Source organism: Falco peregrinus, chromosome 9 (genome assembly GCF_023634155.1).
Source record: "Falco peregrinus isolate bFalPer1 chromosome 9, bFalPer1.pri, whole genome shotgun sequence".
Classification (NCBI taxonomy): Eukaryota; Metazoa; Chordata; class Aves; order Falconiformes; family Falconidae; genus Falco; species Falco peregrinus.
In genome coordinates, this window is record NC_073729.1 from 23312413 (window position 1) to 23327986 (window position 15574).

General features: G+C 62.6%; 2 protein-coding genes across 3 annotated transcripts; both read right to left on the minus strand.

Annotated features, from left to right (window-relative positions):
• Nucleotides 1–288: 288 nt before the first annotated feature.
• SDCBP2 (syndecan binding protein 2) lies at nucleotides 289–3144 on the minus strand. The gene is made up of 8 exons (XM_013301179.3): nucleotides 2766–3144; nucleotides 2564–2639; nucleotides 2216–2319; nucleotides 1877–2038; nucleotides 1135–1310; nucleotides 890–1061; nucleotides 665–756; nucleotides 289–557 (listed from the first exon to the last, which is right to left on the minus strand). The coding sequence occupies exons 1-8, from the start codon at nucleotides 2817–2819 to the stop codon at nucleotides 503–505; spliced, it is 891 nt and encodes a 296-aa protein (XP_013156633.1). The 5' UTR covers nucleotides 2820–3144; the 3' UTR covers nucleotides 289–502.
• A 3504-nt stretch (nucleotides 3145–6648) lies between these two features.
• Nucleotides 6649–14990, minus strand: FKBP1A (FKBP prolyl isomerase 1A). Of its 2 annotated transcripts, none has more exons than XM_055814141.1 (5): nucleotides 14857–14990; nucleotides 14691–14738; nucleotides 8286–8398; nucleotides 7389–7541; nucleotides 6649–6870 (listed from the first exon to the last, which is right to left on the minus strand). In XM_055814141.1, the coding sequence occupies exons 1-4, from the start codon at nucleotides 14891–14893 to the stop codon at nucleotides 7413–7415; spliced, it is 327 nt and encodes a 108-aa protein (XP_055670116.1). In that variant the 5' UTR covers nucleotides 14894–14990; the 3' UTR covers nucleotides 6649–6870; nucleotides 7389–7412. The 2 variants fall into 2 exon arrangements, with proteins under 2 accessions (XP_055670116.1, XP_055670115.1); XM_055814140.1 differs by having other exon boundaries at nucleotides 6649–6867; nucleotides 14857–14984.
• Between the last annotated feature and the right edge of the window lie 584 nt (nucleotides 14991–15574).

A 15574-nucleotide genomic window follows, 5' to 3' on the forward strand; every position in this document is an offset into this window, starting at 1 on the left:
AATGTATTTGTGGATCTGTGTACACGTCTGTTAGACTATCCAAAGCTTTGCCAAGAAATAAATGTAACGATTATATTTGAAAGACAAATCTATATAATATATTTTTTAAATACAGAACTGAAAAAGCTGTAACCCCCCTTTTCTTGTTTCCCCTGTCCTGTACTCGCTGTCTGTGGTGGATGTAATAAATGTCACTGGGTCTGTGTCTGCTTTGGCTGGAGCCAGCCTTTGGCGTCTGCCCCAAGGGGGGCTGGCCTGAGCGGGGACACAGGGGGACGTGAGGACCCCAGGACAGGGGGAGGGCACATGCCCCATCCCTGCTGAGGAGGAGGAGGAGGGGACAGCCCAGGCCAGCAGTTCCCCCACACCACCCAGCAGCCACCAGCCTCTGTAGGGATGAGGGGGTTTGTGCTAAAACAGCTGCTTTCGGGGATGCTGCAGGGGTACTTCAGCAGCCCCTTCATGCTTCCAGCGTCAGCTCCCCAGGACAGCAGCGATCACGTCAGAGGTCAGGGATGGAGTGGTCCATGGCTGACTTCACCAGCCCCGCCGAGAGCCTGAGCACAGGGATGGGTGTTCAGCGGGGGGAGCTTGGGGAGCTCTTTGGGGGGCCCCTGGGGGCCCCAGCAGGGTGGGGGCGAGCACCATGGCCCTGCATTCTCACCTTTTGACCATGTGCTCATAGATCACTGTGGGGATGATGGTCAGCGTGACCACGTTCCCGGCCCCTGCTAGCACCTCCGTGAGCTGCTTGTCCTGTGGGAGAGAGCGGGTGGGTCCCATGGGGCACCCAGCTCTGCCCACTGCCCCGCGGCAGCCCCTCACAGCTCCCCAGTGGGATCCAGGCACCCCCGGGCACGTTCCACACTGGGCTGTGCACAGCCCCTACCTTCATGCCGATGACGTTCTGGCCGTTCACCTCGCAGATGCAGTGGTGGGTGAGGAGGCCATTGCGGGCAGCAGAGCTGTCCTTGGCCAGTGACACAATCTTCCCCTTCTTGACCACGATGCCAATGTGGCCAGTGCTGTCCTTATGCACAGTGACGGTGCGCTGGAAAGGCCTGCGGGGAGAGCGTGATCAGCATCAGCACCACCACCAGCACTGCTGCCGGCACTGCCTGCCTGCCCGCTCACCTGTCCCGCACCACCATGACGATTTTCTCAGGGGATGCCTTCTTCAGCACCCGCTGCGCCTTGTCACTGCTCCAGCCCGTGCAGTTCTTGCCATCAATCTGCAGGATCTGGTCCCCGAAGCGCAGCCCCACCAGCGCCGCCGGCGAGTTGGCCTTCACCAGCTGCACAAAGATGCCCTGGGGACACGGGGGGAGCGATGGCATGGTGCTGGCATGGGGACTCAGTGGCTGTGCCATGCCATGTATCATGCTATGCCATGCCATGCTGCAGCCTGCTGTGGGGCAGTGTGGCATGCTGTGCCATTTAATGCCACACATTGCCACACCATGATGCACTGTGCCATGTCATGCTGCGCTGTACTGTCATGCTTGTGCTGTGCTGTGCTCTGCCCTGCCATGCAACATCATGCTGTGCTGCACTGTGCCCTGCCATGGTGCACCACACCGATCCATGCCATGTCATGCCGTGGTGCACCATGCGTTCTGTTCCACGCCAAACTATGGTGCATCATGCCATGCTATGCCATGCCATGGTGCACCACGCTGTTCTGTGCCATGCCATGCCATGGTGCACCATGCCATTCCACTCCGTGCCATGCCATGGTGCACCATGTCGTTCCATTCCGTGCCATGCCATGGTGCACCATGCCGTTCCATTCCATGCCGTGCCACAGTGCACCATGCTGTGCTGTGCCATGCGATGCTGCACCATGCACAGCCCCACGCCAGCGCAGCCCTCTTACCTGGTCGACGTTTTTCAGCTGCAGCCCCGTCTTGCCCCGCTCGTCCTTGCAGAGGTGGATCTCCCGCACACCTGGCTTGATCTCTGCGCGACGCAGCCCCGCATTGTTCCCACTCAGGGGGGCGACCAGCTGGCCCGGAGAGGGCCCAGCAGGGGTCAGTGCCTGCAATGGAGCTGGGGGTCAGCGGGGGTACAGGGGCCTGTGCACACCAGCCCTTGGGGGGATGCTGCATTCCTTCCCCAGGCAGAATGCGGCCCTGGAGGGATGCCCACCAGCAGGGGTGCTGTGGCATGGGGACCCCACGCAGGGCAGGAGAGAGCTTCCAGCCTGGACACCTACAGTACTGCTTTCCGGGAGCAGGTTCTTCTGGATCTCTTCACTGGAGAGAGCGAGCCCCATGTAGTTCTCCAGCTCAGCCAGGTTGGGGTACAGCACGGGCGGCCCTGTGGCACACACCAAGGGCAGCCTCAGCTCGTGGGGTCCCCAGCCCACAGCCATTGCCTCTTCCCTGGGAGCCTCTCAGGAGCCATGGGCCAGCCGAGAGAAACCCTCACAATTCCCATCCTCTACCCATGCACCATGCTGTGGGGGGGCCCTGCCCTGTGAGCCCCCCTGCACGGTGAGCATTGCTGCCCCGCACCCTCAGACAGCTCCTTGACGGGGGGAGCTGATTGCAACCGACTTTACCGGTGCCTGAGACGAGCTTTGGTTTCTCTGTGACCACCGTCGTGGCAGGGGTCTTCACGCCAGCAGCAGCCTGCGCCTGCCAAGGGATAGGATTTGCTCAAGGCTGTGCCCCCCAGCCCTGGGGACCCTCTGAGGGCAGGACCTCACAGGGACCCATCACGGTTTTTTCACCCTACCATAACACTGCTCTGCCAACACTGACCTGCAAGATCTGGTGGCCCTTCATGTCCTCCAGGGATGGGTAGAGTGTTGCCATTGCTGCTGCTGCCACAGCTGTGCCTGGGGACGGGGACGGGTGGTTCAGGAATGGGGCACCTCTCCCCGAGCATCCCTCCTGGCCCGCGTGCCTGGCTCCGCGTGCCAGAGATGGGCTGTCACCCCAGGGCCTCCAGCGTGACTCATGGCTGTGTCACCAGAGCCACCACCTCTGCCACTTCCCAGCAGTGGGGACACAAGCAGCAGTGTTCCAGGCACAGGTACCCTGAGCATCGCTTGGCTGGTGGTGGGTCCTGCTCCCCCTATCAACCTGCCCAGTGGGGCCATTCCAGCATCACCCAGACACAGGAGTGGGATGTCCCATGGGAACTGTCCCTCTGACTGCTCCTCACAGTCCCCTGTGCCCCCCATCAGTCCCCTTTGCCCCCAGTGCTCCTGTGCCACCCAGCCCTGCCCCACAGCGTTGCGTGCCCCAAAACACATCATCCAGAACCCAGGGTGTAGGAGCCAAATCTGGACCCAGCTCCGAGCCCCATGGGAGCCAGGCAGGATCCCACATGCAGCCCTGGGACCGCAGCAGCATTCTCAGACAGGTGAGACCCCCAGAGCCCAACCCTGGCACCCCTGAACTCACCTGTCAACAGATCCCAGCTCCCTGTGCCACCCTCTGCCCAGCCCTGGGCTTTTATTGCCGTGCCCAGCCCAGGGAGGGGCCAGGCAGCCTCAGCTGACTGTCACCCCTGCCAGGTAGGGCACAGGTGAGGAAGAGGAAGGTGAAGCCAAAGCTGCACAGGGCTCTGGCACTGCAGGGATGGGGACAGGGATGGGGATGGCTTTCTGTGGCTTTGGCATCCTGGGGGAGCAGGGATAATGCTGTGCCCCCCCACTAGCCACCACAGCAGCCCCCTCTCCCACAGCATCACCACTCATGCTGGCCCCAGCACATGGCTTGGCCCCACCGCAGCCCTTATGCCCCAGCCCAGTGCCCCAAACTGGGGACCAAGGGTGCTGCCGGGGATGGTGGTGAAGTGGGGTGCCCCACTATGAGCAGCCCTGTGTGGGCGGCTGGCTCCCGCTGACATCTCGCTGCCCAGGCACGTGGGGCTGACGCAGCCATGATGGGGATGCCGTGTCCTGCATCCTTCCAGTCATCACTGGTGGCCCCGGGGCATGTGCCAGGTGTGACAGCCCCATGGGAGTCCTGCACCGCAGGTGGAAAACCTGAGCGAGCACAGAGCTCACCTGAGTCAGGGCATGGGGCAGACGTTGGCATCCCACTGCCATAGGACATTGCTGCATCACCCTGGGATCCAGCCTTCCAGCACCCACCTGTGACATCCTGCTGCTGGCACCAGGGATGCCATGGGCCACCGCGTCCCCAGGAACTGGGCAATGGGTTCCTCAGGCACCCAGCCGGGCTCGGAGCCAGTGGCACTAGCCCGGGACTTGCCAGCATGAGGCCAGCCCCACCACAGAGCAGCAGCTGGGCACATCCCAGCTCCCCGTGCCTCCGTTCCCATGTGCCAGGCCAGGAAGCATTTCATTTTCTGGGTTTATTTTTAGCCCAGTGGTGCCCGGCTGCCTCAGCCAGCCTGGGACAAGAGCAGCCTGACCACTGATGAACACAGCCAGGAGCAGGGAGACATCCTACAGCAGCCAGAGAAGGATGCTTCCCAGGGGATCTGTGCCTGCTCCAAAGTCCTCATCTCTGCCAAACCGGAGCTGGAAGGACCCACACCCCATCTGCACCCGTGGGTGCTGCAGGAGCTGGCGCGGGAGGCTGCGTGCTGAGGGCAGCTGCTGGCCCAAGGGCACCAGGCTCCCCCAGCCCCGGCTTACCCCCAGGCAGAAGCCACGGCACTGCCTGGCACTGGTTAATAATTAAAGGAAAAAAGCTTTGCAGGAAGAGAAATCCAAGCTTGCCTTGAGCTTCCGCCTAGAAGTGGTTACAGTGAAGGGCAGAGCAGGACGCTGGTACCCTGGCAGCTCCCCATTCGGCTTAATTGAGGAGCAATTAAGGGTAGCACTAATATCTGCACCGCTTGGCCCCAATCCCACACGAGCCTGTGCAAGCATCAGTGTTCCCGCACGCAGTCCAGCAGCAGAGCTGCTCCTGCCCCACAGCTGCGGCTCCCTCCAGCGCCTTCCCCAGCCTCCCCAGGGCCCCATTAAATACAAACTTTGCTCCCAGCAAACCGCTCAAGAGCTGGGACTTGCTGCGTTATCGATCACAGCCGCGTTATCGATCATGGCCGTGTAATCAATGGTGGCAAATGGAGCAAAGGCCGTTTGCAGAGGAGCTGGGTGCAGTGCCCCAGCAGCACTGATGCTGTGAACCCATGCAATGTTCACCAGCCATGGCCAGCAAACATCTGAGCTGCAGCAGGGAAGCCCAGAAGCGGGGGGCTCGGGGAGCCCCGCCGAGCAGGCATGCTGGGGGGTCACTAAAAAAGGCACTGAAAAAACCCCAAGAGGCTCTTCAGGTCTGTGGGGCTCCAACCTGCAAATGCTGGCTCCTGGATGTGCCGTGCCACCCATTGCAACATCCAGGCTCTGAACAGGACCAAAATGAACACAGGGAGATGGATCGACACGCGTGTCTGGAGCTGGAGACACCCTGGGAACGCACATCCGTCCGCCCTTCACGCTCCCAGTCCAGGCTGAGTCACAGCCGCAACGGTGAGAGGCTGTGAGGGCAACACTTAATAGGTTATGGTAAGGCAATTAATTATGCGAATTCCAGCAGGCCACCATCACCTCCCCACAGAGCCCAGCCAGCCCCAGGCATCCCTCCACGCTCCCAGGGCCAAGCAGCCGAGCCTCACGCCAAAGCAAGCCAGCACAGCCAGAGGCTGGCCCTTCTGCTGCCGCAGCATCGTATAAGCCCAGCATGGAACCCCGGCACGGCACCCCTGGCACCCCGCGAGCCCAGCACGGCACCCCTGGCACCCCACGAGCCTGGCCTGGCACCCGCTGTGCTGAGCAACAGACAGGCGAGGGAAAAACCTCCAAGACACAGGGTTGAGAAAAGCCAGCATAAAGCATTTTTATTGCAATAATAAAACTTGATACCTTTATGCGGTGGAGAAGAAGTGAACGGCGGCAATTTCTCTTACCAAATCACTAGGCGGGGTGGAGAGGGGGGCAGATAGGACAGCAGCAGGGGAAGCTATGCATCATATGAGGCCAGACAAGCGGCGATGACCAGCATCAGGTGTCAGGAGAGAACGGTCAGGTGTGCTCAGACCAGGGACAATTGGGGCCTGATGTTTCCTTTCCAGGGCGGGAGAGAGGGGACAGGGGCGTTTTCTTTGAGCTGACTCCCCACCAGCCCCACCACCTCCCCTGCAGACAGCACCTTCCCTTTGCCTGCTGTTCTCCTTTTCCTTTAAAGAAAGCTCAATGTACGCTACTGAATTTTCAGGGTGTGGTGGAGCTCTGGTGGAAACCCATCTCCATAAATCCGAAAGCGGGGTGGGAAGGAAGGTCCACCGTGAGATGGCAGTGAAGCAGGAGCAGAGCAGCCCCCCTTCCCAGGAGCAAACCCATGGTGCCAGCAGCGATGCTGCGCCCTCCCTAGAAGCAGGGAAAGGACACGCTGCTCCCCCACTGCCCCAGATCCAGGCAGATACCTACACACAATCCTAGCGCTACTTTGCTCTCCGCATCCGTTCAGCCTCGACAGCCTCACTCTGCTATGGCTTTTGCAGCAGCAGCAATTTCTGGTTTGAAAACACCATAGAGATCTGCACCAAAACAAGTAACTAACAGGTTTCCTTTTGTTCAAATGACTCCTATCTAAGGGTGGCCCACCTGCGTGCTACGGGCAAAACGCAGTCTACACCTGGAACAAAAATAAGATTAAGAACTTGACCCAAAAAAGATTTGAGGTTTATGGCGTATAGTTTAAAAAGACATAAAAACACGATACAAGGAGGAAGAGTCAGACGCAAAGCTTAGTGACCAAAGGCATTCAATCAAGGTGTAAGGTTATACAATGAGTGTAGTGGACTATCAGGAAAAGCTCCGTACAAAGTCATGTGCACTCTTCTTGAAGCTGAGATTCTGGATTCCTCCATGTGCCAAACCTGCTGGGAGAGGAAAGGCAGCGTCACAAAGCTGCCCACCCGCCCGCGGAGGAAACCCGGCAGAGGGAGCGTGGGCATGGGCGGGCAGGCTCCGCGCAAACCGCACCACTCGCCCAAAGCGGGAGCCAAGCCCCGGTTACAGGGGGGAAGCACAGCCCCATCCTGCCCACGCTGCAGGACCCACACACCAGCAGCAAGAGAAGCACGAGGGGGAGCAGGCAGGCGAGACCCGCCATGCAGCAACACCATGCAAGGAACCCAGGGCACGGTCAACCAGCCTCGCAATGCCTCCATGGCATGAACCCGCTCTGCCAGGCTGGGAGCTTTGCCCATACCACCAGAGCAACCCCCACCTCACCAGCCTCCTGAAAGCAACTTCTACCCACAGCCATAAACCTACCCCCTCCTTCTCATACCCCCCACTGCCATCACCTCCACCCACAGCAGCCCGAAACAAAAGATGGGGGTCTCGAGTTGCCCCCAGGCCACAACACTCCCTGCCAGCAGCTGCCCCTCCTTACCCAAGGACAGGGTGCAGGAGTAGGTCATTCCAATTTCATGAGCTCCACATCAAAAATTAGAGTGGCGTTTGGTGGGATGATCCCTGGGTGGCCAGTAGAGCCATAGGCGTAATCTGGGGAGATGGTCATCTTTGCCCGCTGACCAACGCTCATCTGGGGACAGGGACAGAAATAAAGGGATGTCAGGAGATGGGCACTGCCAGATGAGTGACAGCAAGAGGGACACAGATCTGTCCTCACTCCTCTCCCTACACTGGGCAAGAGCAAGGACCCAGGCCGGACAAACCGGAGGGGACAGAAGAGGAATGGGAAGAACATCAGAAGGGCTGGCAGCACGGGCTGGAAAAGGAGCAGTGCTTGAGACATCTGTCACACCAGGGAAGGCAGGGAATGGCCTGGCATTCCCTACAGCCACTGGCACCCTTGTGCCGCGCTGCCCTGCGTCCCCACGCAGCCATGCGTCCCCACACAGCCATGCGTGCAGGAGCCGGTGCTGTGCCGTGCCCACCAGCCCTCCCTCTGCGTGGGCTTCGCAGCCCAGGAGCTGTCTCCGCTCGGTGCGGGAGGCCCCAGCGCTCCCCGCCGCGCTCCTTCAGAGCTGACTCAGTAGGGAAATGTCACCGCTGAGTCATCGACGTGCCGTAGGTGTTCCTGGGGCCCGGCCCTGCTCCATTCCTGCCATCTGGCAGGTGGCAATGCAGAAGGTGATATTCACACCCACACCTCCCAGCGCCGAGGGGGCGGAGGGGTGGAAAACACAGGGGAATAAAATAAAAAAAAATAAAAAATAAGAGAACGAGCTGCACACAGCGATTCCTGCCCACGCTGCAGCTCCCCAGGCGTGCGGCTCTGCGCAGCCCTGTGAGGCAGACTACGAGGCGGAGGAGCAACGGGCACCTGAGCGACTCCTTCCTCCCAGCCGCGGATCACCTCCTGCTTGCCCATCACAAACTTGAATGGCTTGTTCCTGTCGCGGGAGGAATCAAACTTCTTCCCATCTTCCAGCATACCTGGGGAGAGAGGGAGGGAGATGATGGTGACACAGGGACAGATGCACACATGACGGCGTGAAACAGGCTGTGACCTGGCAGCCTGAGCAGGTGACCGTCACCCCGGGACAGCTCACAGGGCCCTGAGTCAAAGATGCTTCTCAGCTCAGCCTTTCCCCCACAGGAACACCTGCACGGGGTGGCCTGGAAGGGACACCCCCCCGCCCCAGCACCCCCAAGGGTACCATCCACCCTGGCAGCAGCAGCCATGGAGCAGGACTGGATTGCTCCTGGCTGCTTTGACCCAGAGAGCAGCGCTCCTCTGGGCTGGGATCAAGCACAGATGAGGGGAGCAGATGGAAGCAGGGAAAAAACACCTTCCCCACCTCACAGCACCACTGTTAGCCATTTTTCAGGCAGCAGGATCAGGCCAGGCGCTTCCCATCCGGCCAGCAAACACGCCCCTTGCCATGGGCAGGCTTCCATCGCCAGGCACCCAAAAAATCCAGAGCTCCGGTGCCCTATCTCAGCTGCCACCAGCCTCCAGCCCTCCCCATGCCCAGCTGTGTCCCACTGATCCACAGCCAAATGACTCCCGTACCCAGGAATGACGACAGGGAGAGGCAGCACCAAGTGCTGGGCACATCTGCCCCGAGCACCCCTCCTTCCCCCAGCACGGGGAGGGCTGAGCGAGGCTGATATCCCCAGGGCTAAATATAACTCCCCAACACGAGCAAGGCAGGAATTTCCTCCCCTCCCTTGCTCCCTGCCTGACCTTCTTGGGGAATCTTGGAGCCAGAGATGCCTTACAGGAGCAGCAACTCCACTGGCCAGCAGAGCTGCTGCTCCTATAAGGCAGCTCCAGCTCTGCATTAACACAGTCACTGCCCTGTACAATAAAAGCAATATTAAAACCCTCCTCCAAATACTTCTCACTTCTTCACTTCCCAAAACAGTCCAAAAACCTGTTTTCCTGGCTGGAAACTGCTCTGTAGTCTTGAAAAACCAACCTCACCCAGCAACGCATGGGACACAGTGACTTCCCTTCACTAGGGCACTGTCCACAGGCAAGAGAAAAAGCATCTGTGCAAAAGCTGGGACAGGACATTGCTCCCCAGCTCGCACCGCAACCAGAGCAAATGGCACGCAGCCAACAGTAACGTGAGATGCTGAACGGAAATAAGAGAATGGGAAAAAAATACATCACCTGTGCAGGGGCAACAAGCACCAAAACACCCGGGCTGTAGGAAGATGCAGGGGGTGGGGGCTGGCAGCCCACCTTTCTCTCAGGGAGTGGAATTAAGCTTTTAATTTCACAGAAAGCAAAAATCCCGTCTCCAGGGCTTCAAGCATCAGCTCAGCTGGTCACAGTGTAGCCATGGACTTTGGAATAGTAAATCTGGAGTTTTCTCATTTCTTCCTTCCAGGATAAACCTCTTGTTCGCTGAACCTGCTTCCAGCCACGTCTGGCACTGCTCCCTGCTCCCGTCCGCTGGCCTTCCTCCCGCCCGGCGGGGATGCTGGCAGCAGGGACCCAGGGCAGGCTATACCGGCTGGCACAGGCAGTGCCGCTTGGCTGTGGCCCGAGCTGACCCTGAGCTCAGCTCCGAGCCCTCAGGCGCTGCAACAAGCCGGGGAGGCTGCAGAAGGATGGAAGGGAGCCTGCCACCCTTCTCCCCCCAGGCACCCACAGCAGAAAAACCGCGGGGGCCACGCAGCACAACCCCTCTGCTTGTCATGGCAAATCGGGACCTGTGGGATGCTGGTGGGGCATCCGCAGCCTGCAGAAGTGCATCCCGTTTAATGCCCCAGCGAGGGGAATGTAAAGGCATCACCAGTGGCACAGGAGATGCTGCAGACCTCGCACAAGAGTGAGTGGCACTGCCCACCTCTGCCACGCAGATCACCTGTCCGAATCCAACCTTGTGGGAAGTGTTTTGGAGCTGGCAGCACCCTGGCTGCAGGAGAGAGGGATTAATGGACTAAGCTGGTTGCAGCGACCCAGGGGGATCGATCGCTGAGGCTGCCCCTTGCCCAGGATGGTGAGAGTCACGCACAGGAGCTTTTCCGTGCTCCGCGGCATGGGGCTGCCACACTCCCTCCATCACATCGTCGGGGAAAACAAAGAGGCTCCAATGCTTTGGAGGCAGCATCCTCATCTCAGGCACCTCCTCTGCCCGCGAGGCTCCCAGGAGATTTCTCCAGCCCTGGACAAGTATGAGCAACCATTTCCTCATCCCTGCCATCCCAAAGCAAGGAGATAACGAGATCTTAAAGCTAGGAGAGGCAAAGCATCCTCTGGCAAAAGCAGCTGCCCTGCCAGAGCTCCAGAAGCAGCAACCAGCCCCTGGCACATCCTGGTTCATCACAGCCCTGGCAGCGCTCCTGGCTTGTCACCACCAGCCCCGCAAGGGCAGAGCCCGTGGAGGTGGGTCTCTGTAAAGAGACCCCACTGCCCCACCCTGAAAGATCTGACCCCTGCAGAGATCTCAGCTGGGCTATATGAACACCAGGGGGGTCTGGGGGAAGCACAGTGAGGAAGAGCACAGAGCCCTGTGGCCGGGGCTGCAGCAGCCGCGGGACGGAGCGGGGGGCTCTGGACAGGCAGCAGCGCAGCCCTGCCAGGTCTCTGCCACACTTGGCAGGCAGCAGCCAGGAGACGCCAGCTGCAGCGTGCGCCTTGGCTCCCATCCCCCTGGGCGGGCAGAGGCGGCAGAGCAGCGCTGGAGCAGGCAGGCGGAGGCAGCCCCTGAGATAAACCTGCAGGTCTGGGTTCTGCTGAGGGGGTGTGGAGCCCCACCTGCACCCCCTCCATCCCCTCTGCCCCAGGATGCCAGTCCTTGGCACGGCCACTGCCCAGGGGCTCCTGCACGGAGCCAGTTTCCCAAGGAAAGGAAGCAAGAGACTGGAGCAGTGGGGCAGGCACCTCTGCTCCAGCTCGAGGAAGGGACAGGATGGGAAACCCTTCCCGAAAACCCTGGGGTACCCCGCACGCTCCAACTCCCCGCGTCAGGATGGGGCTGCCCAGGCTGAAGTTAAATCCTGCCTCCACCAGCAGCCTCTGCCAGGTGCTTCAGATCCCAGGGCCTGAGCTGCCTGCACCGGCGCTTCCCACCACGCAGCCCATCACCACCCGCAGCTGGATGCAGGAGGGGGCTCTGCCCACCGTTCGCGGTGGCCTGGCAGGAGAGAGGACCCCTGGGGCAGGCAGGGAAGGGGGTGCTTCAGAAGGTGCTGAGCTACCCCAAATCCCCCAGTCGGCAGCTGCACAGCTCGGTAGGAAACACCTCACAACCACAGAGCGTTCACTGCTGCTGTGCGAGCGGGCAGCACCCAGGCGCAGTGGGGAGAGCTCCACCACAGCAGGTACTGTGCAGACAGCAGAAATCGCCAGCACCAAGGCTGCATCCAGCCTGCACAGCAACACACAGGTGCTGGGGAGGGATGGCGGTCCCCTCTGCGGCTACCCTGCTGGAGAAAGCCAGTTTTCTCTAGTATCCCTCCCAGCGCTTCCATTCCCTACTTCCAGCTCACCTCCCCTCCGAGACACAACACACTGGGCGTGCTTGGCCAAACCAAGCCAGGCTCACTCCCATCCCGGTGCTCCCCAGCATGACCACGGCCCCCCCATTTCCCCTCCACAAGCACAGTGGGGTGGCCATGGTCTCCCCACCCTCTCCGCAGCCCCCCCGTGCACTCAGACAGCAGCTCTCCCTTGCACCAACTCTCTTCACCCCCAGCCCGCTCCTGGGGAGCGCAACACCCAGCCCCAGCAGCTCTCTGGGTCATCACGGGAGCCCCAGCCGAGCCAGCACAGCATCCCACCTTGTCCTGGCTCCCATCCCAGCAGCCAGACCCAGGGGGGTCAGGTCTACCGGGCCTCAACCCACACCTTCCTCCCCACTGACGTGCTCCTGTGCAGCCCTCCTGCCCCATGCCAATTACTGCGAGCAGTCCCGAACACACTGGGGAACTTTATCCTTCATTTAGTTTTTTTAAGAGCCCTTTGTAGCAGATTTCATATCAAAGGCTGTTTCGGACACCCCGCTGCGCAAGCTCTCCGGCAGCACTCCCCTGGCTCCCCCCGGGGCTGCAGGCACCATCTTCCACAAGGAGCAGAGACCCTGGACTGAAGAAGGGGAAAGGAGCCCCATTCCCCCAGCTCCCACCCACGCCTCCACCTCCGCAATCCCAGCAGGAGCAACCCACATCTCCCAAGGAGGTGGCCCAGAGGATGCTCCACTCTACTTCCCCAGTGCTGCACACCCGCACCGGGGCCATCTGTCTGTCTGTCCCTTGCCCTGGGATGAAACAGCTGCTGTCAGTGGGGCCAAGGCCCGCGGAGCAGAGGCTTGGGCACAGGCAGAAACAGCAGCAGCCGCAGGATGGCCAGCCGAGCTGGCTCCCCACACTCCCTTCCCCTTGGGTCACCGGTTTTTTTTCCAAAATTGTTTTTAACTGAACGCATATCCATAGCCCAGCGCAGGGAGAGCTGGCTCACCGCACACCACAGGCTGGATCTCCCCAGTGCCGGCAGGTTTCTGCCTGGGAGCAAAGGGCAGCTGGGGACGGAGCCACCGCAGGGCTCTGGAAGGAGCCTCGGAGCGTGGCACCTCCCGCGCTGTGCTCTGCCAACGTCCCCGATGGTGATCAGGACCCGTGGGCACCGTAAAGGGGCTGGGGAATCAGGGGTTTCTAACGTTTCTCAAGAGCCAGGCAGCGTTCAGCCACAAAAACGGTGTCAGGGACTGAAGGTGTTTGATTTCTGCTGCCTGCTGAGGCAGGGGGGCCCGAAGCTGCCTGCAGAGGGAACTGGGGGGGGAATAAAGGACAAAAGGAGACAATAATAACAAACAAAAAAGAAAAAGGAAATTAGAGAACCGCCCCCACGCACAGCGGATCGCTGCTGCTGGGGAGGATCTGTCAGGAGCAAGTCACCATGCAGCACTTTGCCAGAAGCACCGGGACGTGGGGCTGGGATGCTGGTGACCCGCAAGCGGCTCTGCCAGGGCCGGGGAGGACGGCAGAGCTCCGGCAGCGCTGCAGGAAGGGAGAGCGGGCGCCGGGAGCCGGGAGGGCTGGCAGGCAGCAGGGCTGGCCCACCGGGAGCCACTTGACTGCCTGCCAACCGCTCTTTGTTCTTCCAGCGGCGGAGGAAACAGGGTGGCCGGGGAGACCGGGCTGCTTCCTCTCCCTCCAGACAGGGGGGACAGGGGCGGCGGTGGGCTGGATGCCCCCCAGCCCCACGGCGGGCAGCGCTGCCCGGGGTCCCGCTCTGCAGAGAGGGGCACCCCCAGCCCCCCAGCGCGGGCGAGGGGAGGGCGGCAGGGGAGCAGGCTAGCGCAGCACAGCCACAAACGGGTCGATGTTTTCACCCCGCTGCAGAGTGGCCACCGCGGTGAGCCGGAGCTGCTGGAGGGGTGGGCTGAAGGGGAGAGGGACCCCCGGCGTGACCTCCGAAGCATTTCTGGGGGGTCCCACCGTTGGTTCCTTTCTCCCCCCGCAAGAGCTCGCAGAGGGCACCGTGGGGAGCAGGGCCCTCCCCAGCCCTCGTGGCAGCCCCTCGTGGGAATCCCACACCCGAAGAGCCCCCGCGTTGCCCGTGCCAGGCCCACCTGCCCCACGCTCCCCCAGCCCCAAAACCGGCCCGGGGTGTGCTGTGGGTCCAGCTCTGCCCCACGGGCACCCCGGCTGCCACCCCACGGGGAAGAAGGGGCTGGGGCTGCAGGGATGGTGTTGGGGAGGGGGCTGCCCCCCACCCCACCCGCAAGGGTCTCTGGCAGAGGGGACCCCGCTCTGACACAGCGGGCCCCCAAGTTGGGGGGGGCGGTGGGGGTCCCACGGGAGCACCCAGCGTGGGGGGGGGCTCGGCTCGCCCCGCCGGTCTCTGCTGCCCTGGGACCCCGCCGGGAGCCGCTGGGTACGGGACACTGCGTGCCCCCCGGGCACCCCCAAAAAACGGGCTGGGGGTGAGCGGAAAAGGCCCCTCCATAGACGGGGCAGCGGGACAGGCGGGGACCACAGGGACCCACTCCCGCGCCATACCCCCGCCCCGGGGCCCGGCCACCCCCCCCCCCGCCCCGGCAAAGCGCCCCCGGGGCGAGCCGGACCCCTGTGGAGCGCCGGGCCGCCCACACGGGCCGGGCCCGGGATGCCGGCAGACAGGCGGGGGGTGGGGGGCAGACCCCGCTCCTCCGGCGCGCCCCTCGGTCACCGGTCCGGTCCGGGCCGCGGCCGCCCGGCCCGGCCCTGCCGTGCCCCGGTGGCGGCGGGGCCGCCCCGCCCTGCAGGCCCCGCGGCGGGCGGCACTCACCCGTGTAGTGCACCACGCAGGTCTGGCCGCGCTTGGGGAACGTCCGCCCTGCGGGGAGACACACACCGTCAGACCACCGGCACCGGGGGGACCCGGCACCGGGACCCGGCACCGGCACCGGTCCGGCGGGGAGGGGAGGGAGAAGGGAAGGCACGCCGCGGCTCACCGTCGCCGGGGGCGATGGTCTCCACATGCACGCCCATGCCGGTGCCGGTGCCGCTCGCGCACCCGCAGCGCCCGCAGCCCGAGGGAGGAGGGGCCACGTGTGCGCAGCCTCGGCCGCCGCGCCGCCATAGAGCCCGCCCGCCCGCCGCCTAGACGGGCCCCACCCCCGGCGGCCGCCATCTTCCGCGCTCCCCCCCCCCCCCCCCCCCCCTTCCTGCCCGGCCCCGGCCGCCATCTTGGCACCGCGCCGTTGCCGGGGAAACGCGGGAGCCGGCGGTTGGGGACCCCCCCGGGCTGGGGTCCCGGCAGGCTCTGCCCACCCACCCGCCATTCCAGGCGCTGGGAGCGGGGCGGGCCGGCCGCGGGGAGCCCGCCCGGCCGCGGGTGCGTGGCCCGGCGCGGGCCCAAGGCTGCCAGCGCGGCGCTCCCCGGCAAGGCCGAGGTGCCGGCGCCGGCCGCAGGCCCCAGCCAGGAGCCCTCAGGGTTTCCACAGCCCCCGAGACAGGCGCTGTGCCGGAACCGGGAGCGCTGCACACACGCAGCGAGAGCCGCCGGGGAGCCGCCGATGTGCTGATGTCTATATTCTATATTCGTGCTGATGTACACATCTATATTCGTGCTGCTCCTCATGCGCAAGGCCGGGGGGTCAGCGCCAGCACCCCATCACGGGGACAGGTTCAGCAGAAGACACGCAGGTTTGAACAAGCCCACACGCAAAA